General features: G+C 39.7%; 2 protein-coding genes across 3 annotated transcripts in view; one reads left to right on the forward strand and one right to left on the reverse strand.

Annotated features, from left to right (window-relative positions):
- On the forward strand, window positions 1-23,576 carry LMOD3 (leiomodin 3). 2 transcript variants are annotated; one of them, XM_054551893.2, is made up of 5 exons: window positions 1-117; window positions 5,823-5,986; window positions 6,393-6,706; window positions 8,803-10,167; window positions 19,728-23,576. In XM_054551893.2, exons 3-5 carry the CDS (start codon window positions 6,416-6,418, stop codon window positions 19,752-19,754), a joined length of 1,683 nt encoding a protein of 560 aa, XP_054407868.2. In that variant the 5' UTR covers window positions 1-117; window positions 5,823-5,986; window positions 6,393-6,415; the 3' UTR covers window positions 19,755-23,576. The 2 variants fall into 2 exon arrangements, with proteins under 2 accessions (XP_054407868.2, XP_002813589.3); XM_002813543.6 differs by lacking the exon at window positions 5,823-5,986.
- Window positions 22,771-25,439, reverse strand: part of ARL6IP5 (ADP ribosylation factor like GTPase 6 interacting protein 5) — a gene marked incomplete at its 5' end in the record, with an annotated part of 20,912 nt that continues 18,243 nt past the window's right edge. The window contains 1 exon segment of the mRNA NM_001134168.1: window positions 22,771-24,370. Within this exon segment, the coding sequence (NP_001127640.1) occupies window positions 24,198-24,370 (173 nt within the window). The 3' untranslated portion in view covers window positions 22,771-24,197.

Genomic DNA, 25,439 nt, shown 5'->3' on the forward strand with positions numbered 1-25,439 from the left:
AGATTTATCAGTGAAATGGCAATGACAACACCATGGGGGCAAGTGCCCAGCTCTAGGCAAGGACATCAGAGCAATACCAAGCCCAGTTTTCAGGTCCGGGAGGGCTTCCTGGAGGAGGTAACTTCAGAACTGGAACAAGCTGCACAAAACTTGGGCATGACAGGGAGTTTAACCCCTTGGGGTCCTCAAGTTGGTTGTGTTTGAAACAGCATGAGATAGGGACTGAGAAACACAACTGGGAAAGGAAGCAGAGTCTAGATCTTGAGGCCATGTCAGGAAATTAGGATTCATCCTTAGGCTATAGAAAATCATTGAAGGGACTTAATTAAGTGGGAGAGTATATTAGGACTCCTTCAAGCTGCAAGTCACAAAAAATCCTAATTCAACTTGAGCAAAAAATGAGGAAATTTGCAGGCTGGTACAACAAAAGAGACAGTTGTTTTTTCAAAATACAAAACAGTATTCAGGCCAGGCATGGTGGCTCATGACTGTAATTCTAGCACTTTGGGAGGTCGAGGCAGACGGATTGCTTGAGCTCAGGAGTTTGAGACCAGCCTGGGCAACATGGCAAAAACACATCTCTACTAAGAAAAAAAAAAGTTAACCTGGAGTGGTGGCTTGTGCCTGTAGTCAGAGCTACCTGTGGTGCTGATGCAGGAGGATCCCTTGAGTCTGGAAAGTCAAGGCTGCAGTGAGCCATGTTTGTGCTATTGCACTCCAGCCTGGGTGACAACGTAAGACCTGGTCTCAAAAACAAAACGAAACAAAACAAAAAAATAGTATCCAGTGGAAACTCTCCCTCTTAAACCTGTCTTCTAGCCCCCCACTTCCCCTCCCCACTCCAGGTAACCTTACTTCAGGAATATAACCATTCTTGTGTATCCTGCCAGGACTATTCTATGCATCTTCAAGCATATGTGTGTGTGTGTGTGTGTGTGTGTGTGTGTGTATACATATATAATTTTTCTACATAAATATATGTTATTACTATGAACTAATGTTAATCTTTCACCAGAGATCAGTTAACATGCATGTAACTCTTTTTTCTAGTTTATTTTAAAATATTAGAATTCCACAGTTGTAGATTTAGCCAGAAATTATTATTATTTGGCATGAGTTTTTTCTCCATTATTAAAATTTAGTATATTCCTTGCAGCGGGGGGTGTGTGAAGCAGGAGGTGTGGGGATGTGGCAAAACACTGTAATCACTGAAGATCAGAGCTGTAGAAAGAAACATTGGTGTTTCCTCAGCACACTATAAGCCTTGTTTGTGATGACAAAACAAAACACCCAGGGCCTCTGAGATCATCTAAACACTGAAAGAGCCTTGAGTGTTAAGAGCTGTCAGGAGACTGGGGTCTTCACTTATCTCTTGATTTTATTCTTGCCTGTTTCCTAACCCTTCCAGTCCATTTTCCAGCTAGCAGCAAAAGTGATCTTTTAGAAATGTAAATCACCTGTTACTCCTGTGCTTCCAACCCTCCAATGGTTTCCAATGACACTTAGAATGAAATCCAACTCACTCCAGGTCATAAAGACTTATCTGATCTAGCGCCTGCCTAGGTCCCTGTCCTCATCTCCTCCTTGCACAACAGAGTCCAGTTATGTGAGTGTCACCTTGCGTCACCGCCTAGAAAAGCCCAAGATCTTGCCTGTCTAAAGGACTTTGCACTTGGTTCCCTCTGCATAGATTGCTGTTCCCTCCTATCCTATGGTTGATTTCATTCATTAGGTGTTACCACCTCAGAGAGGCTTTTCCTAACTTTCCTAACCAAGGTAGGTCTCCCCTGTGATTATCTAAAATGTAGTGTTCATCTCCTTTCACAGCATTTAATGCAACCAGCAATTATTTACTTGTCTTCATCACTGGAAAGTGACTTTGTCTCAACCACTTTTGTATTCCTAGTGCCTAGCACAGCATATCGCGCAACCAGGCACTTGGCAAATACTGCTGAATAAATGAATGAGTGCAATGTGTCTTAAGCTCACTGAGCCTGATCTATAAAATGAGTGGCTTGCAGTAGCTCTGTGACTCTCACACTTATTTACACATCAGGATCACCTGGAGCGCTTTCACAAAATACAGATTGCTGGGCCCAGACCTGAGTTGCTTCTGGGTGGGGTCCAGAGAGACAATATACTTAATAACTTCCCCTGAAGACTCTGATTCAAAACCAGATAATCTGTGATGCCCTATCTGGCTCTAATATTCTGTTGATTATCCTACAGCTAGCTACATTCTTTTGGTATCATAGCTGGATTCTGATGTGAGAAGCTGTTGGGGTGGCAGCACTGGAACATCATTAAGAGAAAGCACAACTAAATCATCTCTGTGTCAAATGAGGCTAATTACACCAGCAAAACCCTCCCTGTCAGCATATGGATAAAATGCACAGTCGAAGCAGCTGGGAGAGATTTACCCACTTCCTACGCTCATTCAGCAAGATGCAAGTCAGATGAAGGAGCACTCCTTACAGAAATTCCTAAATCAGCTTGATCATCAAAAGCATTTTGATCACATTAAAATAAGTGGAATTCATCAGAAGAGAATTTGGATCTAAAAGCTTACAAGCCACCTTTCAGATCATTTTCTTGAGGGAGCTTCATATTTATATGCAAATGGTGGTTTTCTATTTTCTTTATACATAATTCCACCTAAAAGTCTCTCAGTTCCTTTCTGTGAAAGCAACAAGATTTTTGAAAGCTCTTTTGTTTATTGCCATTAATATAACAGTTTCTATCTTGAAAATGGTTTTTAAAATGTAGTACATGTAGTATGTAAACATACTGCATTATCATTGCCTTTTTCTTTAAATATTTCTGCAGTTATCCATGAGTTATAAGAATAATACTGTTTAACATTTATTGAGGGTTACTCTGTGCCATGTACCATCCTACCACATATATCTATGGATATAGATATAATAAAACCCCATATATATGTATAAAACCTCTTTTAATTTTCTCAGTAATCGCATACGGTAGACATTATTATCAGATATGGGCTAAGTTGCTCAGTATCACCTAAGTTAGGAATGGAGCTGACACTGAAATCCAGGTATACTGACTCCAGAGGCTGCTCTTTAATATTTAGCTCTGTATTTCCCAAAATATGAATTATTTCAGGTTGGGGAGGGTTGGGTTAAAAAACTGGTTTCTTTAGTGTAGGATTTCTCAGAGTTTCTCAAAGCTAATTGTGCTTTACAAATAGCTAAAACACAAATGCAGAATATAACATTTCCCAAGCCTCCCTGAACAAAATTGATTTTGTTGTTTTGTTTTGTTTTGTTTTTGTTTTTGTTTTTGACTGAATCTCTTTAGATCATTGTTCTGCAAAGAAAAATCTATGAAATGATAGTCCACAAATCAGTGGTCTACAAAGTAGTCTACCTCCCTGCCCACCAAGGCTCAACTCTTCCCCCTTTTACAGGGACTAAAAGGAAGACCTGGCCAGGCATAGTGGCTCACGCCTGTAATCCAGCGCTTTGGAAGGCCGAGTCGGGCAGATCACCTGAGGTCAGGAGTTCAAGACCAGCCTGGCCAACATGGTGAAAACCCATCTTTACTAAAAATACAAAAATTAGTCGGGTGTGGTGGTGCACGCTTGTAGTCTCAACTCCTGGGGAGGCTGAGGCACAAGAATCACTTGAACCCAGGAGGCAGAGGTTGCAGTGAGCCAAGATCATACCACCGTACTCCAGCCTGGGCAATAGAGTGAGACTCAGTCTCAAAAAAAAAAAGAAGAAGAAGAAGAAGAAGAGCTGATAGGCGAGAGGCCAGGGATAAGTTGCCAGTACATACCTGTGTCCTTTGAAAATTCTCATTCAAGTAAATTGGAAATACCTTTCTGGGGCATTAATTACATATGAAAAGCCTTTCAACCTGGAGTGCTCAAGATAAAACACTAGGGTAGGAAGAAAATATTATAACTTTCATTTCAAACTCACGCTTGTTTTTTTTTCTTCCTTTTTCACAAATTTTATCAATAAAATATCCTTGGACAGATACACAAGATACACAAGAAACTAAAATCCTTGGATACTTTTGGAGAAAGGAATGGGGTGTCTCAAGTTTCAAACGTACATATATATGAAATGTTGGAATGGTAACATGTATATCTGTTTGTTTGTTTGTTTGTTTTTATTTATTTATTTTGAGATGGAGTCTTGCTCTGCCACTCAGGCTGGAATGCAGTTGTGTGATCTCAGCTCACTGCAGCCTCCGCCTCCCAGGTTCAGGTGATTCTCTGCCTCAGCCTCTCGGGTAGCTGGGACTACAGGTGCCTACTACCACGCCTGGTTAATTTTTGTATTTTTAGTAGAGATAGAGTTTTGCTATATTGGCCAGGCTGGTCTTGAACTCCTGACCTCAGGTAATCTGCCCGCCTCGGCCTCCCAAAGTGCTGGGATTACAGGCATGAGCACGGCGCCCGGCCAACATGTATAGTATTTGTAAATATTTAATGTAAGTAGATTGGAGATGGGTCCTAGTAGGTTGATGCAAAAGTAATTGTGATTTTTGCTGTTACTTTAATCTACATATAAAAAGTATTTAATTTCTTCATATTCTTTGACCTAGAAATTTCACTTTTTGGAATTTGTTCAATTTACTCTAAGGAAATAAACTTGTGTGTTTATAAACTGTTTAGCTATAGGGATATTTATTAAAGAACTATTTGTGCTTGTGAGAATTGAAAACATTCTAAATATCTAACAATTGAGGATTGGTTATACAAATTATGGTGCATCCATATAAAGAATCCTAACAGAGGGCAATAAAAAATGATTTAGTAGTAGAGCACACAGTTGCCTAGAAAAAAAGAATCCTGACTTTGTCAATCAAAAAAACAGATAAGAAAAAATGATAGAGTTTGTATGCCTAAAAGAAAGGACTGGAATGAGAAAACCGAAATGTTAATAGTGGTAGCTTCACAGTGAGGTAAGGGGAAAATTTTATTCTCCGCCTTTCTATGTTATCCTAACTCTTGTACAATGAATGTATATTTCTGAATAAGAATATATTTATGAGCCAGGCACGGTGGCTCACGCCTTGTAACCCCAGAACTTTGGGAGGCCGAGGCAGGTGGATTGCCTAAACTCAGAAATTTGAGGCCAGCCCGAGCAACATGGCAAAACCCTGTCTCTACAAAAAATACAAAAATTAGCTGTGTGTAGTGGTATATGCCTGTGGTCCCAGCTACTCAGGAGGTTTGAGCCTGGGAGGCAGAGGTTGCAATGAGCTGAAATCGCGGCACTGCCATCCAGTCTGGGTGATAGAGCCAGACCCTGTCTTAAATATAATAAAACTTGAATATTATATATTCTTGTACCCTTCGTCACACAAATAATAGCATGCAAAACACACTGTTTTGTACTTTGCTATATTGTGTAACCTTGTACACATGTCGTTTCACCCATGTAGGAGTATATCTGGGGGATACATTTCTCAAAGTGGAATTTCTGGGTCAAAGGAAATGGACATTTATAATTTGGACAAATGTTGCATATTGCCCCTTCAGGATTTGAAAACAAAATCTTCTCATAGTTTCTTTTAGTATATTAGTGGTCTGGATTTCTTTTTTAACACTTCACTTTAGATCCATTTTCACTGATATTGGCTTAATGGATACTTAATAAGAAAAGCAAATAATTTAAAACATTAAACTCACTTACAGTGGAAATTCAAGTGCTGGTTGTCCCCATCTGTTAGATCACAGGATCTAGATGCAAATAGGACATCTTGCAAAGGTTCGGTTTACACAGAGGATGAATGACATAACAAGACCTCTGCTCCACTGTGCACCACTTTATTTGCTTCCACAGTCACTTTGTGGTGAAGAGGCAGACCCTACGAGCTTGATTTCTACCTTCAAGTGAATTCTTTACTTCAAAAAGAACTCGGGTTGCTGGTTGGATTTCCCTTCTGAAATATTCTAAGTTGCTTTAATATTTAAATAAAAACAAGTGGAATCCCCTGGAGTATTGGGGTATGTAGGTATGAGCTGCATAAATTTGTGTATGGCAATATGACAGCATATAGGAAGATAATTAATTTTATTCCTGCAGAGATTCTGTAGTCTCTGCTAGTCTCTGGCAAACATAGCAGCTGTACTGAAATGTCAGATGGATTTGCACAGCTGACTCAAGTTGCCGAAAAGAGAGCAGCATAGTAGTTCCATAAATTGACCCCATCCAGCCAAGCCCTGCTTAATATAGATCCGGCAAGAGCTTAGCTGTGATCACTCCTAGCTGCTCAGCAAACCACTGAGGTTCCTGGGAAAAAAAAAAATATCTCAAGGGTGTGTTAACTTGGGACACTTGTTAACAGGGGGACCTTCTTGAGGCTTTTTTCCTTCTTTTTAAAAATCATCTTTGATTATTCTTCTTTTCTAGTAAAATAATATTTAGAAAAAATAATGTCAGAGCACAGCAGAAATTCAGATCAAGAAGAACTTCTCGATGAGATTAATGAAGATGAAATCTTGGCCAACTTGTCTGCTGAAGAACTGAAAGAACTGCAGTCGGAAATGGAGGTCATGGCCCCTGACCCCAGCCTTCCCGTGGGAATGATTCAGAAAGATCAAACTGACAAGCCACCAACAGGAAACTTCAATCATAAATCTCTTGTTGATTATATGTATTGGGAAAAGGCATCCAGGCGCATGTTGGAAGATGAACGAGTTCCCGTCACCTTTGTGAAATCCGAGGTAACCAGAGATTTGTGTACAACCGAGAAATGGCTGCCTGGGATGGGCTGTTAGGGGTCCCTGTTGTAACTGTGATTTCTCAAGACTCCAGGGTTTGGTTCTGCTTTGTTTTTGCCATATCTAGATTAAACCATAATATTTAATCCTACTCCAGACTGGAACTTTCTGAAACACTTAAATTTATATTTACAAGGGGAAAATTGGGTAATTTCTTGCAAATGTCTCTTTTTAAAAATTGCTGTCGGGTTTGCTGTGTCAGAAAGCCTGTGTTCTATTGCCACAATACTTAGTGACTTAACTCATAACCCAGAGGCAGTTGTCCTTAACTTTCTTTTTTATTGCAGGCCCCTTTGAGAAACTAATGACAGCTCTGTAGCCTCTCTCTCTCTCTGGCACATCCAAACATATGCAGTGTTTCGCACACAGTGTCAAACATTTCAGTCCTCCTGAAGTCTGGCCACACACCCTGCAATTAAACCAAGTCGAATAACCAGAAAATGTCTTATATTATTACTATGTATTGGCTGTCAGTGATGACATTTAGAAATCGATGGCTATTAAGTGGTTTTGAAGCTAGTTCTTCACTTTCTAAAACCTGAAAGCTAGAATTGTTGACTCTGCAAACTTACTGTGCATGAGCATAATTTTTTTTAATGTTCCACTTGAAAATGACTTAACAGAAAGAGGACAGAGATGCCTCCTAGGTAAAGTCTCTTTAGGTTATGCCTGTTGACAAAGATACATCTTGTTAAATTACTCTAACGCTGGCTGTAATTAAGGAAAGTTGTCAATTGGTTTAAACATGTACTAAGATTAAGAAAAGAAACAGCTGGATTGATCAGGGTAGAGTTCAAGGTACAATTTGCAGATTTTTTACAACTGGAGATCAATGGATGAAAAGCCAGTTTCAGGGGGTAAAAATGAGTACTTGCAACATTTTTTTCCTTCCTCTGGTATAACTTAAACAGTTTGGTGGTTGGCTCCCCCTTCTGGTCAAGATGAGAAATGCAGTGGTGAAGACTTCAGGTGGTTAAGGTGACTTGTCACTGTCTCTTCTGACCTATGAACCTGTGTCACAACTTGCTATATTGGCTTTCAAAATGATATCTATGAGGCACACATATTGCATAGAAAAGCATTATAATTGATGCGCAAGAATCTAATGCATATTATTGATAAAAGGCCCATTTTATTTCCCAGACTAAGCAATTATTTCTCAATGTTTGCATAATCCTGTTTCATCTTACAGCTGGCCCTGGTTCCTAGGCACTTTCTTTCAAAAGAAACTGGGATAGTAAACTTGTCCCAGACAGAGTACCATGGCAGTTTTCAAAGAACTGAAAAAATAGAATCAAAATTGAGGTTTTAAATATACACATATATGTATGTATGTATGTATATATATATATATGTATGTATGTATATATATATATATGTATGTATGTATGTATATATATATATGTATGTATGTATGTATATATATATATATGTATGTATGTATATATGTATATATATATTTAAAATCAAAATTGAGGTTTTTAAATATATATATTCCAAAATCTCAGACGTATCTAATTTCCCATACATTATGTTATGTTCTCAGAGGAAGTTCACGTACATTCTATACTAGATTAGTAGACATTGTAGGAATGTTAATTTTAGGGCAATAATTTCATTATTCTAATATATTTATAATATCACATTTATAATATATTGGAATAATAAGGAAATTATTGCCCTGACTCAGTACTGTTGGGTACTAGATGCCTATTTGGTATATACAAAATCAAGGCTTCAGTGTATCCATGAACAATTCTATGAGGTTTTCAAAACAATTTTTAACTGCTTCTGAAATTAACCTCCATTAAAAAGTACAGAATATTAAAACAAAATTAATAAGGTTTCATTTTAGTATTCATTTTAATTTATGGGATGGGATAACCATCCATTTTTAGCAATCAGTTATTTAAATAAGCATTATTTAAAATAGCAACCAGCTCTTTTAAATAAGCATTTCTATTATCTCCACTAGCTGATGCTCTACTTCATATTTCTTCTCTGCTGTGTATTTTAACCCTCATAAACCTCTCTTGTAGGAAAAGACTCAAGAAGAGCATGAAGAAATAGACAAATGTAATAAAAATATGGCCCAGTATTTAAAAGAAAAGCTCAATAATGAAATAGTTGCAAATAAAAGAGAATCAAAGGGCAGCAGCAATGTCCAGGAAACAGATGATGAAGAAGATGAAGAAGAAGAAGATGATGATGATGATGATGAAGGAGAAGATGATGCTGAAGAGAGTGAAGAAATGAACAGAGAAGAGGAAGGCAAAGCAAAGGAACAAATTAGAAATTGTGAGAACAACTGCCAGCAGGTAACTGACAAAGCATTCAAAGAACAGAGAGACAGACCAGAGGCCCAAGAACAAAGTGAGAAAAAAATATCAAAATTAGATCCTAAGAAGTTAGCTCTAGATACCAGCTTTTTGAAGGTAAGTGCAAGGCCTTCAGGAAACCAGACAGACCTGGATGGAAGCTTGAGGAGAGTTAGGAAAAATGATCCTGACATGAAGGAACTCAACCTGAACAACATTGAAAACATCCCCAAAGAAATGTTATTGGACTTTGTCAATGCAATGAAGAAAAACAAGCACATCAAAACATTCAGTTTAGCCAATGTGGGTGCAGATGAGAATGTAGCATTTGCCTTGGCTAACATGTTACGTGAAAATAGAAGCATCACCACTCTCAACATCGAGTCCAATTTCATCACAGGTAAAGGGATTGTGGCCATCATGAGGTGTCTCCAGTTTAATGAGACGCTAACTGAGCTTCGGTTTCACAATCAGAGGCACATGTTGGGTCACCATGCTGAAATGGAAATAGCCAGGCTTTTGAAGGCAAACAACACTCTCCTGAAGATGGGCTACCATTTTGAGCTTCCGGGTCCCAGAATGGTGGTCACTAATCTGCTCACCAGGAATCAGGATAAACAAAGGCAGAAACGACAGGAAGAGCAAAAACAGCAGCAACTCAAGGAACAGAAGAAGCTGATAGCCATGTTAGAGAATGGGTTGGGGCTGCCCCCTGGGATGTGGGAGATGTTGGGAGGACCCATGCCAGATTCCAGAATGCAGGAATTCTTCCAGCCACCACCGCCTCGGCCTCCCAACCCCCAAAACGTCCCCTTTAGTCAACGTAGTGAAATGATGAAAAAGCCATCGCAGGCCCCGAAGTACAGGACAGACCCTGACTCCTTCCGGGTGGTGAAGCTGAAGAGAATCCAGCGCAAATCTCGGATGCCGGAAGCCAGAGAACCACCCGAGAAAACCAACCTCAAAGATGTCATCAAAACGCTCAAGCCAGTGCCGAGAAACAGGCCACCCCCACTGGTGGAAATCACTCCCAGAGATCAGCTGCTAAACGACATTCGTCACAGCAATGTCGCCTATCTTAAACCTGTAAGTAGAAGGAGAGAGAAATGGTGACTGAGCACCCTCCATAGTAAATGCATCCCAACTTTATTCCCTATTTGTTTTAACATAAGGGGATACTCACTAATTGAGACCAACTGGGGGAAGCCAATGAGCATTACCAATAGAACTAAATTACTGTTATCCCTAAGGATGTACACCTGTAGCACCCCATATCTAGGTACGCCTATATGACTTCTGTAACAATGATATTAGCAGCTAACATTTAGGGAGCATTTACTATAGGCTGGAGTTGTTATATGAATTAACTCATGTAATCATCTTACTAACCCTAGAAGCTAGATACTGTTATTCTCCCCATTTAATAAAAATGATACTGAGGCTTAGAGAATTTAATAATATGTGGAGGAGATACAGCTAGGAAGTGGTAGAGCTGACATTGAAACCCGGTTCTGAGTCTAGAGTCAAGCTTTAATTCACCTCATTCTTCTGACCTCTTCAAGTGCATATTCAAAAGAACACCATTCCAGCCACAATGGAGCTGACACTCAGAGATCCCCAGGATCCTATAGTGAGGAATAACTAAGAATGAGGCCAGGCCGGGCCCGTTGGCTCGTGCCTGTAATCCCAGAACTTTGGGAGGCCAAAGCAGGTGGATCACGAGGTCAAGAGATCGAGATCATTCTGGCCAACATGGTGAAACCCCATCTCTACTAAAAATACAAAAATTATCTGGGCATGGTGGTAGGCACTTGTAGTCCCAGCTACTCAGGAGGCTGAGGCAGGAGAGTCGCTTGAAACTGGGAGGCGGATGGTGCAGTGAGCCGAGACCGCACCACCGTACTCCAGCCTGGTGACAGAGCGAGACTCCATCTCAAAAAAAAAAAAAAAAAAAAAGCCAAATTGGGCCAGTCGTTTGTAGATAATTGAATGCTTCCAAAATGCATAGAAACAGTTCTTTTTAGTAGATGAAGAGAGACTGTCTGAAATTGCATTTGTATTGCTCACTTTTTAGGCAGATAAATGTTGAACTTCAGGTTGGTGTCAAAGTGAATTCATGGAGTTTTAAAATCACTATTTCAATTTATTATTTACCATGATCCACGATTACTGCCAAGTGGAAAAGTTATTTTCCTTGCAACTTAAGTTGCAGTAATGAAGATGTTTTGGTCATTATTATGATGGCATTTATTGAGGTTGAAAGATGTGTTCAGTGGCCACAGGTGATTGATAATTAACTACATTATTTTAAAATCTCCTGTAATATAGCCACGAGATTATGTTGACAGGATAGTCAGTATATTATTTTGTTACACAGATTCATGTTTTTTCAAAACATGTTGAATTTTTATGCATGCTTGCTCTTTTTCTGCTTTAAAGAGCTTGATACTCTGAAATAATTGCTAGTCTTTCACATATGTATGGTCCTTATTCCCAACTCCTAGAATGGAGAATTATCAATAGCCCATTCTTCTAAATCAAAGCTGACTTTCTTCTATGATTTAGAGAGGCTCTGATTCTTCCTGGAGCAGTGGCCAGGGTGAGAACGCTGGAGGTCACATGAGGTCAGACAATGGTTCTTTGCCTGCCCTTGGGCACAACATCAAGACTTTCTGCACCTGCTCTTCTCTGGACAGCCAGAACTCCCCTGGGAATGAATTGGGGTATTGTTTGAGAGAAACTAGTTCTACAACTTTTCCAGTAACTAGTCATTGACAAAGAATATTCAAGCCACCTTGGTGGCTGTACATTCAGAAAAGAACAGTCTGAAAAGAATGATGAGACGTCTTTTAAAAAACATCTGTGCTAAAGGTGGCATGTAAGTTCGGAGAAGAAGAGGGAATGAAGTTCAAAAGAGCATCTGAACCAACTCCCTGACTTCTGAGTGCTCTGCTGAGCAAATCGATTTTTCCTGGGTCAGTTCCATTCTATCCATTCACTTATTTGTTAATCTAACAAATATATATGTCAGGCAGATGAGAAGGATTGGGGATATAGTGGTAAATCAGGTTCAATCTCGACTGCACACACAGCTTACAGCGTAGGTTTAGTTTTTCAGCCCCTCTGCCTTTTACTCAACTGAGAACACTACAGTTTTGGGTCTAGAGTCTAGAACAAAAGACATTAAAATAAACTCATGATGATAATTGCAAGAATAAAACACCCCACCGAGCACTGCATTTTTCATGTTTTAATCAATTCAAAAGGTTTAAAAAAAATAATTCAAGAAAAACATGCCGCAAAGTGAACTCTGACATGCTTTTTGAATGACAATCTTGCATATCACCCTCGGTTTTGAAATGGCTTCATTTTTTCTGAAGGATTGGCAATTTCTCCTGCCTTCAGTTGCCTGGCTTGGCCTGTGACAGACATCTGTTTGCATGTGTCTCAGTTACAAAATGTCACATAACTTCATCTATTTGGTCCCGGAAAACACTCGGCAAGAAAAATATGAAAATGCCTCCTTGCACTAATGAAAATTTGCTTCACTAATATCAGTTTGCTTCCCAGCACTCTGTTTCTGTGCCTTTCTGCATGTACCATAAATTTCTGCTTTAAAGCCAAAACACAGTATAATCTTTTAAAAGATATTTTAATTTTTTTCTTTTGTTTTGAGGTTATTTTAGACTTACAGAAGGTCAAAAGTAGTACAGAGAATTCTTGCATACCCGTCTCACTTTACCACATTTGCTTACTTATCTTTCTTTAAAAGCTATTTTAAGAGGCAATACATCTGTGTGTGTAGTATCAACAGGGCACTTGACTCAATGGAGGTAATAATAGTATGAATAGCTATGATGTGTTCACACTTGGGTCTCCAGCCAACTATTGTAAAACACCATCGATTTTAAGATGCATTCTGATTTCAGAGCTGTTGAAATGTCCCAAAATATACATCTTAGACTCAAAATACAGTAAACACTATAAATGGTAATGTCACAAAATCCCAGCAGAAAGGGATAGTTTTAGCCAATCAAATGAGACAAGACAATGTTCACTTGACAGAGGTGAAATGAAGGGTTTTGGGGGTTTGGGACAGATGCCCTCCAAATCCATGGATTTTCAAGAATGAGGTTAAAATTAAAACACAGTTTTGAAACCTTGTGGGGTTCTGTGTGTGTGTGTGTGTGTGTGTGTGTGTGTGTGTGTGTGATGTTACTAACGAGAACATTATTCAGAAACAAATTTTTTTCTTAGAAAAGTTTTTTTTGTGTGTGTGTTTGTTTTTGAGACAGGATCTCTATCACCCAGGCTGGAGTACAGTAGCTCAATTACGGCTCACTGCAGCCTCAACCTCCAGGGCTCAAGTGATCCTCCCACCTCAGACTCCTGAGTAGCTGGGACCACAAATGCATGCCACCACACCCGGCTAATTTGTTTTTGCTTTTTAATTTGTAGGGATGAGATCTCACTATGTTGCCCAGGCTGGTCTCAAATTCTTGAGCTCAAGTGATCCTTCCGCTTCAGCCTCCCAAAGTGGTGGGATTACAGGCATCGGCCACCATGCTCGACAGAAAAATTTTTTTAAATTGTAGTTACTGGCTGGGAGTGGTGGTTCATACCTGTAATCTCAACAGTTTGGGAGGCCAAGGCAGGAGGATGGCTTGAGCCCAGGAATTCAAGACCAACATGAGCAACAAAACAAAGTGAGATCCTGTTTCTACAAAACATTTTTAAAAGTTAGGCTAGTGTGATGGCATGCACCTGTGGTACCAGCTACACAAGAGGCTGAGGCAGGAGGATCACTTGAGCCCAGGAAGTCAAGGCTGCAGTGAGCCATGTTTGTGCCACTGCACTACAGCCTGGGCAACAGAGTGAGACCCTGCGTGAAAAATAAAAGTAGTTATTTTCCTTATAGATTTGGAAATATTACTTTTGTATTTGATAGAGCACATGTATTTTAAAATTCTTTTTTAGGCTGGGTGCGGTGGCTCACGCCTGTAATCCCAGCACTTTGGGAGTTCGATCACTTGAGGCCAGGAGTTTGAGACCAACCTGGCCAACGTGGTGAAAACCCATCTCTACTAAAAATACAAAAATATTCGGGTGTGGTGGCGCTCACCTGTAATCCCAGCTACTTGGGAGGCTGAGGTATGAGAATCACTAGAACCTGGGAGGTGGAGTTTGCAGTGAGCCAACAGGGTGCCACTGCACTCCAGCCTGGGCAACAGAGCGAGATTCTGTCTCAAAAATTTTAAATTAATGCTTATTCTCTCCCTACCCCACGCTTCTGGCCTGGGATACCTGAAATAAAGTTGCTGGCAAAAAATAAAGGAAAATCCATATACTTGCTTTGCTCAAATGCTTCCTCCTCTGAGAAATTACCCATTCAATTCGATTTAAAAGAAATTTACTCCGTGGGCCAGGTATTGAAAACTGGTAAAGCATGAGGTCAGATCTGGTAAAGCATGAGGTAAAGCAGGCCCGCTTTATTTGGCTTGGGTATCATTGTGTAAGTTTTTGAATGTCACATGCAAAAATTCCAGATATCTAGCACCACTTGGAACATCAGATCTGGCCACAATGCACTTGCATGGAAAAAATCAGCTGTTTCTATGCATAGGTTTCATCCTTGAGAATGCTCATGGACCCTCTAGTTTTTCTCTTTTGCCCTTACTGCTTTGTACCTGGCATGCTTCACTCATTTACATGACTTATTTGGCTTCTATAGAATTTTTTTAGTTTGCTCTTGTTGTTTTTAGCTATGTTTTTAAAAATCTTTGTCTTATCTAACAAACTGAATTTATTAGGTAATGACTAAATCATTTCCCTATGAGTTAATAAAGCTGAGTCAGTATGATAACACAAAGATGTTAGGCTGGTTTAGGCCTATCCCTCCCTGACAAATGTGCGATATTCTTTCATCTTCAAAAATGTTGTGGTCTGCTCACTCCTACCATCTCAAATGAGTGTTTGTACTTTTCACTGAGATGAAATCCCATTTGCAGCAACTGTCTAATTCCCTGAGGCCAGCTGCATTTTGTATCATATCCAAGCTTCTGTGCCAATCACGCAAGATAACTATTTTAACATTCACTCAATTTCACTTCAGGCTTACTCATGTATATCTGGACTGCTCCCATCCAGTTGGCTAAAGCCATTGCTAAATTTTCCTCCAGAAAGATTTCAGTATAATAATATCATGGGCAGCCTTAGTACATCAAAAGACTCCATGACACATTAGGGGTTGTTATGATTACAGAATTGAAGTTTACAAACCCTTCAGCATTCATCTTCATCACTGGCCATTTCTTCTTTGCTGCATTTATGAGATCTTCTTTCTCTTTAGCCAGATTCTCTAGATTCTATCCTTTTGTAATTTTCTCCTCTTTCCCATCACATAATAGGAAATTTTCTCCTCTTTCTCTTGTCACACAATCTAGAACAATTCCCAATTCTCCCTTTCCCTTTAGATCACTCAGGGTTTTCTTAGCACATTCAATCTGTCCCCAAACCAAGCTGCTCATTTTTAGGCCTTGTGGTTGTTTCTAGTTCCCGGTTTTCTGTCTTATCTCCATTCTGTCAAGCTTTCAGGTCTAAAACTCCAGGGTTACCTTCTACTCCTTTTTTTCCTTCGACCCCTCCTCCCCCGTTTTTGGGGCCTCCAATAAAGAAACCAGGATGATCTAGAAGAGCCAAGGCCAAACATAGATCATAGCTTTGTAAATGTTACGATTCTTATAAAGGGAGCCTCCATAGGAAAAAAGCAATGTAACATTTCAAGCTCATCAAGAGCACATATAATCCAGGAATTATATAAACCAGAATTGCTTGCCTTTAATGTGTAGTGGGGAAAAAGGTTTTTTATACACTTTTCTAAAGTCCATATAGTGATTCTCAAATGTTATTGTGGATTAAAATCACCTAAAGGGCTAAATACAGATTACTGAGTCCACTGACAGAGTCTCTGACTCAGTAGGTCTTAGCTGGGGCCTAAGAATTTGCATTTCTGACAAATTCCGTGGTAATGCTGCTGCTGCTTATTCTGGGACCACATTTGACAATCACGACTCTGTGACATCTATGGTAAACCATGTCTGCTGCTATCTTCCCTGAAGGGCCTTGCTTTCTTGCCTCCGTACCACCCTTTGCCTCAAATTACCTTTTCTTCTATCTCTGTTAGAATCTATCCAATTTCCAAGGCTTGACTCAAATGCTACTTCTTACAACAAAACATCAGGAGTACTCTGCCTGTATATTTCCATTACCTTTTGTCCACACCTCTTTTATAGCACCTCCCACTTTCTGCTTCAGGTTGACAGCCCTTCTGGCCACAGTGGTGCAAAGACTTTGAGCCTTACAGGATTCTGAGTTCTTCAAAGCAGGTCTTGCTCATCTCTGTCCTGGACATCCACTGATGTGTTGGTCCAGAGCAGGAACTTAATACAGGTAGACCAAATTAAATAGCCTGTGCTGAAACCAACCTTCCCACTTGCCCTGCCTCCCAGCCTCTGAGTGTATGCATATGTGTGCACTCTGTAATGCTAGACACACACATACACACACACGAGCACACTAGACATACTTTCTTTGAAAACTAACAAGCAAAGGGGAAAAAGGCTCCCTACTAATAACACAAGTTGATTCTCTTCTGTTTGTAAGTTTTACATTTTTATAACATCATATCTAGCTATTTTTATGATTTCTACCTTTTGTATTCTGCTTAGAAATGGCCTCTTTGAAAATGATTAAAACGTGTGCCTGCCTTTTCTTGCAACTTTTATAGTTTTTGGTTTTTAAAAAATATTTGATATTATGGATAGATTAAAGCGTTAATTTTTAAAGTCAGTAGAAAGCAAGAAGGCTATTTTATTATTTCTTTTCCAAATAGTTAACCAGTGATCATTTAGTGACTCATTCCTCTTTTCCCCAGTGATCTGAACTACCAGTTTGGTCATATTTTAAATAAGTAAATATGTGTCTGGGTTTACTATTCTGGGTGAGTGCCACATTTTCTTTTTAAAATATTATTCTGGGCTGGGCATGGTGGCTCACACCTATAATACCAGTACTTTGGGAGGCCAAGGCAAGAGGATCACTTGAGGCCAGGAGGGCCTGGCTGCATTGAGTTATCATTGCACCACTGCGCTCCAGCCTGGGCGACAGTGAGATCCTCATCTCTCTAAATAATTTAAACATTTTTAAATTTAAAATATTATTTTGGAACTCTTCCATGCATATATAAACAAATACAGGGAATAACTTATATAAAATTCTTCTTTTTCCATTCCATAATACAAAGAACACAGCGTTTTAGCTATTTATTGCAGCTTTACAGTTATTTTAAATACCTGGCTCATGGTTTCTCTTAACTACTGGTGTTCTCCATGGGAGAGCCCTGCCAGGTGCAGTCATACCCGTCTCTTCTCAAAGTCTGGCACAAGGGAGGTAGAGGGTCAGAAGCCATGGAAGTTCCCTTGGCTTGAAGGCTGGCAGGCAGCAGCACATCAAAGGTCCTCTCTGGTGGGCAGGATGTTGGAAAAACATTCCTAGCCAAAGACTGTGGGCCGAGAACTGGCTGCAAGAGAAGCCATAGCAGATGACCAAAATGGTTCATCAAACTGGCAGGTGGACATTAGCAATACAGGGAGAAACATTCCTAGTCATTGTTATACAAATGCCCAGGGGACACTGGGCATCTTCAGTGTCCTCTGGAAGGTACACACATGACGGATGAGTTACTTTCCTAAGATACAATGACACTTGAAACCCTCTAAAAACTTGCTTTGTCCTTAAGGTTTTCCTATGAGGCAGAAGTATGAAGTGGGTTTGCAGTGTTGGACTTCTGTCGTTGTTTTATAATTTTTTTTTTGTCTTGGGGGATGCTTTATATATGTATATATATGTGTGTGTGTGTATATATATATAGTTTTTTTTTTTTTTTTGAGACAGCGTCTCTGTTGCCCAGGCTGGAGTGCAGTGGCGGGATCCCAGCTCAAGGCAACCTCTGCCTCCCAGGTTCAAGCAATTCTCCTGCCTCAGCTCCCTGAGTAGCTGGGTTTATAGGCACGTGCCACCACACCCAGCTAATTTTTATATTTTTAGTAAAGGCAGGGTTTCACCATGTTGGCCAGGCTTGTCTTGAACTCCTGACCTCGGGAGAACCGCCCACCTTGGCCTCCCAAAGTGCTGGAATTACAGGCATCAGCCACTGCACCCAGCCTTGTTATAAAACTCTTAAGAAAATCAGGTGGCTGGGTACGGTGGCTCACACCTGTAATCCCAGCACTTTGGGAGGCCAAGGTGGGCGGAGCACCTGAGGTCAGGAGTTCATGACAAGCCTGGCCAACATGGTGAAACCCCGTCTCTACTAAAAATACAAAAATTAGCTGGGTGTGGTGGCATGCACCTGTAGTCCCAGCTACTTGGGAGGCTGAGGCAGGAGAATCGCTTGAACCTGGGAGACAGAGGTTGCCTTGAGCTGGGATCATGCCACTCCACTCCAGCCTTGGTGACAGAGTAAGACTTTGTCTAAAAAAAATTAAATAAAAATCCCAACAAAGTGAGATGGGTCTCACTTTGTTGTTCAAGCTGGACTTGAACTCCTGGCCTCAAGTGATTCTCCCATCTCAATCTCCTGAGTAGCCAGGATTATAGGCGCATGCCCCCTTGCCTGGCTTATATTTCATGTTTAAATATTTCTGACCTTCAGATTAGGAGTGTGCTTCAAAGAGGAAAGACATGTTTTAAAAAGAACATATATTTTATATTCTTATAGTGATATTTTTACAGGCAGTATATAATAATGAGCACTGAAATCAGGCAGTCCTGGTTCAAATCCTGCTCTGCCACTTGCTAGCTGTATGATCTTAGGCAAGTTACCGTCTTCTCTGAGCCATTTCTCTCCTTACAAGGCTTTTGTAGGATGTAATGAGATACTGTTTTAAAAATAAGTGTTAGGCCGGGCACTCATGCCTGTAATCTCAGCACTTTGAGAGTCTGAGGCAGGTGAATCACTTGAGGCCAGGAGTTCAAGACCAGCCAGGCCAACATGGTGAAACCCTGTCTCTACTAAAAATATAAAAATTAGCTGGGCATTGGTAGCACATGCCTGTAATCCAAGCTACTTGGGAGGCTGAGGCAGGAGAATCGCTTGAACCCGGGAGTTGGAGGTTGTAGTGAACCAAGATGGTGCCACTGCACGCCAGCCTGGAAGATAGACTGAGACTCTATCTCAAAAAAAAAAAAGTGTTAACATGGATTACTCACTTGTATAATAGCCTTGTGAATTAGATACTGTTATTATCATTTTACAGCTGAGAAAACTGATGCCCAACACCACATAACTACTACATGCTAGTGGCAGTCTTTGAACCCAGGCCAACTTGGGCACCTGCCCTCTTATTTCCATGATGTACTTTGCCACGTGCTCAAAACCCTTGGAAGAGTCCCTGGCATTAGTAAATGTCCAATAAATGGTGGCTGTGGTTATGATTGTTGTTTTATCTTGACTTTGGGGGTGTTTTGGCCAGAATTTAAAACCTATTCTGTATCTTTTAAGGCATGTAAATTCTGTAATTTTTGCTGCAAAGCTCTTAAATTTCCAGGATTAATTTCCCCCGTTTCTACAAATGCTTAAATCGCAGGTGCAACTGCCAAAAGAACTGGCATAAGAGGCAACAGAGTCATCTGGAAGAACAAGAAATGGAAATAGTGACTCTTGGATTACAGCGTGGAGACTATGTCAGCAGCAATACTTTAGGATCTACGTGGCAGAAGTGGGAACAATGCTACCATCTGATAAGGGTATTTGTAAAAGGCAGAATGTTTGGGCCATGGAAAAGTAGGGGCTGAAGAGGAAGGTGGAAGGAGATAAAATATAATATTCAGAGGCAATATTTTCTATTTGCAATCAATTTGAGTGACTTAGGTGAAATTTAGAGTCATATTTCCAGAAGCAGAAGTTAAAAAAATTTTTTTAAACAAACATTTGCTTTATTATTGTTTTCTTGTGGTAAATAATAAATATAACAAGTGTTAACTATTGTATTCCCATTTTTTTCTCCTTCCATCTCTTCTGCTGTAATTCATCACATAGTATCCTAAAGGGAACAAATAATGTTTCAACCTATGGAAATGTGAAGGATGAATTGAGCTCCTGGCCCTTCTGATGCTTTGAAATGAAAGGATTGTTCCTTAGAGCTTCTCTGCAGAATCAGTGGAGATTTTCAGTTTCCCACCCTGCCTGGCTTTCTCTCTCGGTGACTCCCTTGGTGTTTTGGATTATTCTTTCTATAGGGGTACCTGTGAGGGGCAGAACACGTAAGCCACAGAACATGGTGAAAACTAAGTGTCACTAGGAAAAGTAATGGGAAAGTAAACCCTGCATATATGAAAACTTCCTGGCAGCAAGTTTTCATATATAGAGGGACAATGGGAGACAGCATGCTGTTTTTATAGAAAAAAAATTTTACACAGTATAGTTATTGACAAGCTTTTGGTTTTGGCTAAACACACACACACACACACACACACACACACACACACACTCATATATGTTTACTCTGTAAGTCTGATTTTATCACTCTCAAACATATTTTAAAGGAAACTTGCTTACAGGATTAAACTTGAACTACTTATCTTATTCTTTAAGGCACTCCATTGCCTGGCCCCAATTTACTATCCTGTCTCATCGCCCACAAATCCTTTATACTCCTCTTGATGAAACATCCTCGTGCACACCCTTGTGCCTTTGCTTGCATTAACCCTTCCAAGAGACTTCCCTCCTGTTCTCCATTAATGAACGTCCTACCCAGTCTTCAACTCCCGTGTCAGATCCTGTGTCCTCCATAAGAAACTTTCCAGACAACTCCAATCTGTCGTTCTTCCAAGTTCCTAGAGGCCTTAATTATTCATTCTAGCCACTGGGTGCGTAGAATTTGAGATTTTTGTAATAATAGAAGTAGTGTGAACCCTAGAAATTAGAAAATCAAGCTTTGGGCCAGGTGCGGTGGCTCACGCCTGTAATCCCAGCACTATGGGAGGCCAGGGAGGGCGGATCTCCTAAGGTCAGGAGTTCGAGACCAGCCTGGCCAACATGGTGAAACCCCGTCTCTACTAAAAATACAAAAATTAGCTGGGCATGATGGCAGGCACCTGTAATCCCAGCTACTCAGGAGGCTGAGGCAGGAGAATTGCTTGAACTGGGGAGGCAGAGGTTGCAGTGAGCCAAGATCGCATCACTGTACTCCAGCCTGGGTGACAGAGTGATACTCCATCTATCTCAAAAAAAAATAAATAAATAAAAAGCTTTGGTGCCTTTTCTCTCTTCTTTACCTGAGTAAATAATTGGCACCTGCCTTCTTTCTCCTTTTATGTTATCATAAGTGGCATGTATCAAACCAAACAGGCTAGGGGAGAATAGGTCTAATTGGGACAAACTTAAAAACAACACATTATTTGGCAGATTATTTCCCATGGCACATTAAAAGCCATGGGAAAGAAATATGGTGTTTCTATTTTTTTTAAGATAGTTTAGTATGTACAAAAGTATCCAAATTTAAATATAGTTTTCAATGGCTGATAGTTTTGTTTTCTCACCCTTCAATATTTCTAGAAAACATCCTTGCATACAAAGCAGGATAGCTAAGAAAGGGCTGTAACAAACAAAACTTTAAGTGTCTAGCACATACTACATCTAAGAGGCTAAACTCTGATAGGAAAAGCACTTTAAACATAATTAAAAGCTTAATGTAAATTAGTAGTTGAAATTCTAGGCTGGCACAGTGGCTCATGCCTGTAATCCCAGCACTTTAGGAGGCCAAGGTGGGTGAATCACATGAGGTCAGGAGTTCAAGACCAGCCTGACCAACATGGTGAAACCCCGTTTCTACTTAAAAAAAAAAAAAATACAAAATTAGCCAGGCATGGTAGCTCATGCCTGTAATCCCAGCTACTTGGGAGGCAGGAGAATCGCCTGAACATGGGAGGTGGAGGTTGCAGTGAGCTGAGATTGCACCATTGCACTCCAGCCTGGGCAACAAGAGCGAAACCTCATCTCAAAAAAAAAAAAAAAAAAATTCTAGAAAGCCCCTATGCATTTGTTTGTATAGCCACAGTATTAATAAAGAAGTCAGGAATTTCAAAATGTGCTGTAAGAGGGTTTTTATCTTAGATATACAAGAAGAAAAGATGATCCAATTTCATAGCTTATGGCCTCAATACACAGGTTTTGCCCAAAGAGGTGAAGCAGTTCACATTATGCTTTTTCTACCACCCAACCCTAAAGATCTTAGTTGCAGATTTTCGCTTGTTTTTCAAATGTAATCATAATTTACAACATTTATATGTTATATTTTTCTATTATTACCCTTCCAGAATTGACTACTGGCCATTAGTAATTACAAGTATCTTTTTTTTTATTAGTTTCTCCAAATTTATTGTATTTTGTCAGCAGAATTCACCTTGTAGAAAATGGAAGGGGCTAACATGTATATAAAACTCATGCCATGTTTAAAAATAGGATCCCACTAGAATTGTTTTATTCCGGCTGCAAGTTAATAAAGTATTCAAGCTTTACTAAACAGTATTTGAAACAGCTGAAGTGTTTGCTTCACTGTTTATAGGGTCGTCGCCAAGTTTCTCAGGTATTTAAGACAGATGTGCATTAAATAAAGTCTCACCAAAAAAACCTTTAATCAATTTTATTCTTCATATTGGGTAAGGGTACAGATTCTAGACCATGTCTGTGAAGTCATGGTGATATCACTGTGCTAAAGATCATGGCTGTAGGTTGGCTGAGAATTTAAAATGCAAGAAAAATCAGAAGCAGCACATCATTGCTTCTTATTCTAGGACATACAGAGAGTTTCTTCAGTAAGTACCACTCCAGTTGTCTTCACAATTTAATGCTACAGAAACCTAAATGTTTCTACTTCATCTATGAAATCATTCAGTTGGCAGGCAAAACATTTTTTATCACCTATTTATAAAAACATGAGAAAGGGAGGAAAAGTAATAGAATGTATAAACTCATGCTATCATAATTCTAATGTCTAGCTATAAAGGCATATGGTTGTAACAACTGCTATCTAAAATTTTTTATTAGCTGCAGTAGCTGCATTCCATTTTCATTACCATTTTTTAAAGTCTTTTTGCTTGGTCATCTAAGGACGTTTTTCAAATTTCAAAAGATCAGCTATTATTGTCCTCCTTGTGCCCCTAAGGAATTAATAAAATGCACATTCATTTCCTTCTTTCTAAATGTTCCAGTTAAAAACTAAATGCAAAAATGGCAAACATTTTCTTGGACCATTTTTTTTTTCACTGTAACAACAAAAAATGTGCAAGGTAAATAGAACTCAAGTTTTGTTTTATTTTTTGTCTGTTTGTTTTTTAATAAGTCTGTCCAGAATAATACAGGTTACATAGCTGTAACCATCTTAAGGAAAATGACATTAAGTTTGCAACAAATACCTGCTGGTGAAAGCACATTACTAGCATTTCAAAAATTTACAAAAATGTAACAAAATATCCTAAACAGCTATCTTTATATTTGTAAACAAAGTATGAACAACTGGCTTAACCAGTTTCCACTGCACATCAAACAGGTGGCAAAGTGATAGAGACCATCTTTGATTTTTAAGAGAATAATAAAAACTAATTTATATCCCACACATTACGTTTCTAGGGGATTAGGAACAGGCTAACACATGATGTCATCTACTTTAACAGACTTTTCATTTACTCGTATTGCCTTGATACTTTACAGTGATTTTTTTTTTCCTATAAGATAATAGTATTGTTGCTGTAAAAGCCGTAATTCTTTTATTTTTTTTATTCCCTTAAAGAAATCGTGTGATCCATTTCCCATTAGATTTCATAAACACACGTGAAACTTCAGACACAATAGGAGGGTGGTGGTTTTCTTTCAGTTTCTGAGGCCTTCTCTCTGAAACATCAGAGCTGATAATAGTTCGGCCTATACATGCATGCTGCCATAGATAATTGGGTGGTACGTGCACCTCCTATTTCAAAAACGCAAGCAGAAAGTAGGTCTGGACAAGGGCAAATTGCAACTCAATTTCTGCTGCAACCCTATCTCAGGTAAGTTACGTTTATTCCTTCACTTTGCTGATATAGTCAGTGAGTCTGTTGATGCCTTCTTCCTGCTGTTCTAGGGCATCCAGGACAATGCCCATCGGTGTCCTCTTCAAACCTATTCCTTCCATTTTATTCTCCAGTTTGTTCTTGAGGTTCCGAAGTCTCAGCGATGCATGGATAAACATCACTGCAGAGAAGGGACACCTGGTTAACACCAAAGCAACAATTCTCTTTTGCCATATCAATATTACACTCCCTCTCTTCACTCTATTAGTAAACTGCCTTAGTTAGCTACAGTCCAGTCTGCTTCTCGAATTGATGCAAGCCTTCAAATGGCTCCTTGGACTTTATGTAAAGCTCTCCATCAAGTCATACATAGTATTTTTTGTGCATGAAAGGAAAATGCTGCATTCAACAGGAAGGACCATTATCTGGAAGCCACACCCTTTCCTTCACACACTGATATCATCACCTTGCAGATGCTACTTAAATGTCCTGAAATTCAGAGTGAATCAACGAGATTCCATCCTACCTAAAAATCAACTTACCCAAGGCTTTCCAGAAAAGAACTCTTGCTTGATTCAGGGATTATCTGTATCTTGTTCCCTGCAGGAGCATGTGAGTAAAGTCCACTTTTAAAGTGCCTCCCAGAGGCTTTACCCAAAGTGTTGGGTATAGAATTCTAGATGTAAAAATCTAAGGGCTTTACAGAGTTTCTATAGCCTACCGTTCTCCAAACTTGCTTGATTATTTTACGACAGATTCCCTGTCCCCTTTCCTGGACCTCCTCCACCTGAGCCTTAAAGAGACAGGCCTGGGAATCTGTATTTTAAACAGGTAACCCTCTCTCCATATGATCTATACCAGTGGTTTTACAACTTCCACGTACATTCAAATCACCTGGAGAGCCTGTTAAATAGGCAAATTCCTGGTCTCCACCACCCCAAATTCAGACTGTTACAACTGAGGGAAGGCTCCAGAATTCATTATTTTAATAATCACTCCAGCTGGTTCTGATGTAGGTGGATCTTGGACCCTCATTTTGAAAAACCCTGATGTGGATTCATCTGGAGGATCTCAACCTAGACCATCCATTAGAAATAGGTGAGGAGCTTTCTAAAAACATAACATCCTTGGGTACCACTGTTGACCCACAAAATAAAGATGTGGCTGGGAAATGTATATTTTAAAAAGTATCCTGAATGCTTCTCACAGTTATCAGTTTGGGAATCACTCACCTAATCTCCTTACTTTAG

This window comes from Pongo abelii, chromosome 2, assembly GCF_028885655.2.
Source record: "Pongo abelii isolate AG06213 chromosome 2, NHGRI_mPonAbe1-v2.0_pri, whole genome shotgun sequence".
NCBI lineage: Eukaryota > Metazoa > Chordata > Mammalia > Primates > Hominidae > Pongo > Pongo abelii.

Bases quoted from the DNA above. Each gene is read 5' to 3' on its own strand.
- LMOD3 (XM_054551893.2), top strand. From the start codon at position 6,416: ATGTCAGAGCACAGCAGAAATTCAGATCAAGAAGAACTTCTCGATGAG. The intron at 6,707-8,802 runs GTAACCAGAGAT...CCTCTCTTGTAG, and splicing joins TCACCTTTGTGAAATCCGAG to GAAAAGACTCAAGAAGAGCA. The intron at 10,168-19,727 runs GTAAGTAGAAGG...CTTAAATCGCAG, and splicing joins ATGTCGCCTATCTTAAACCT to GTGCAACTGCCAAAAGAACT.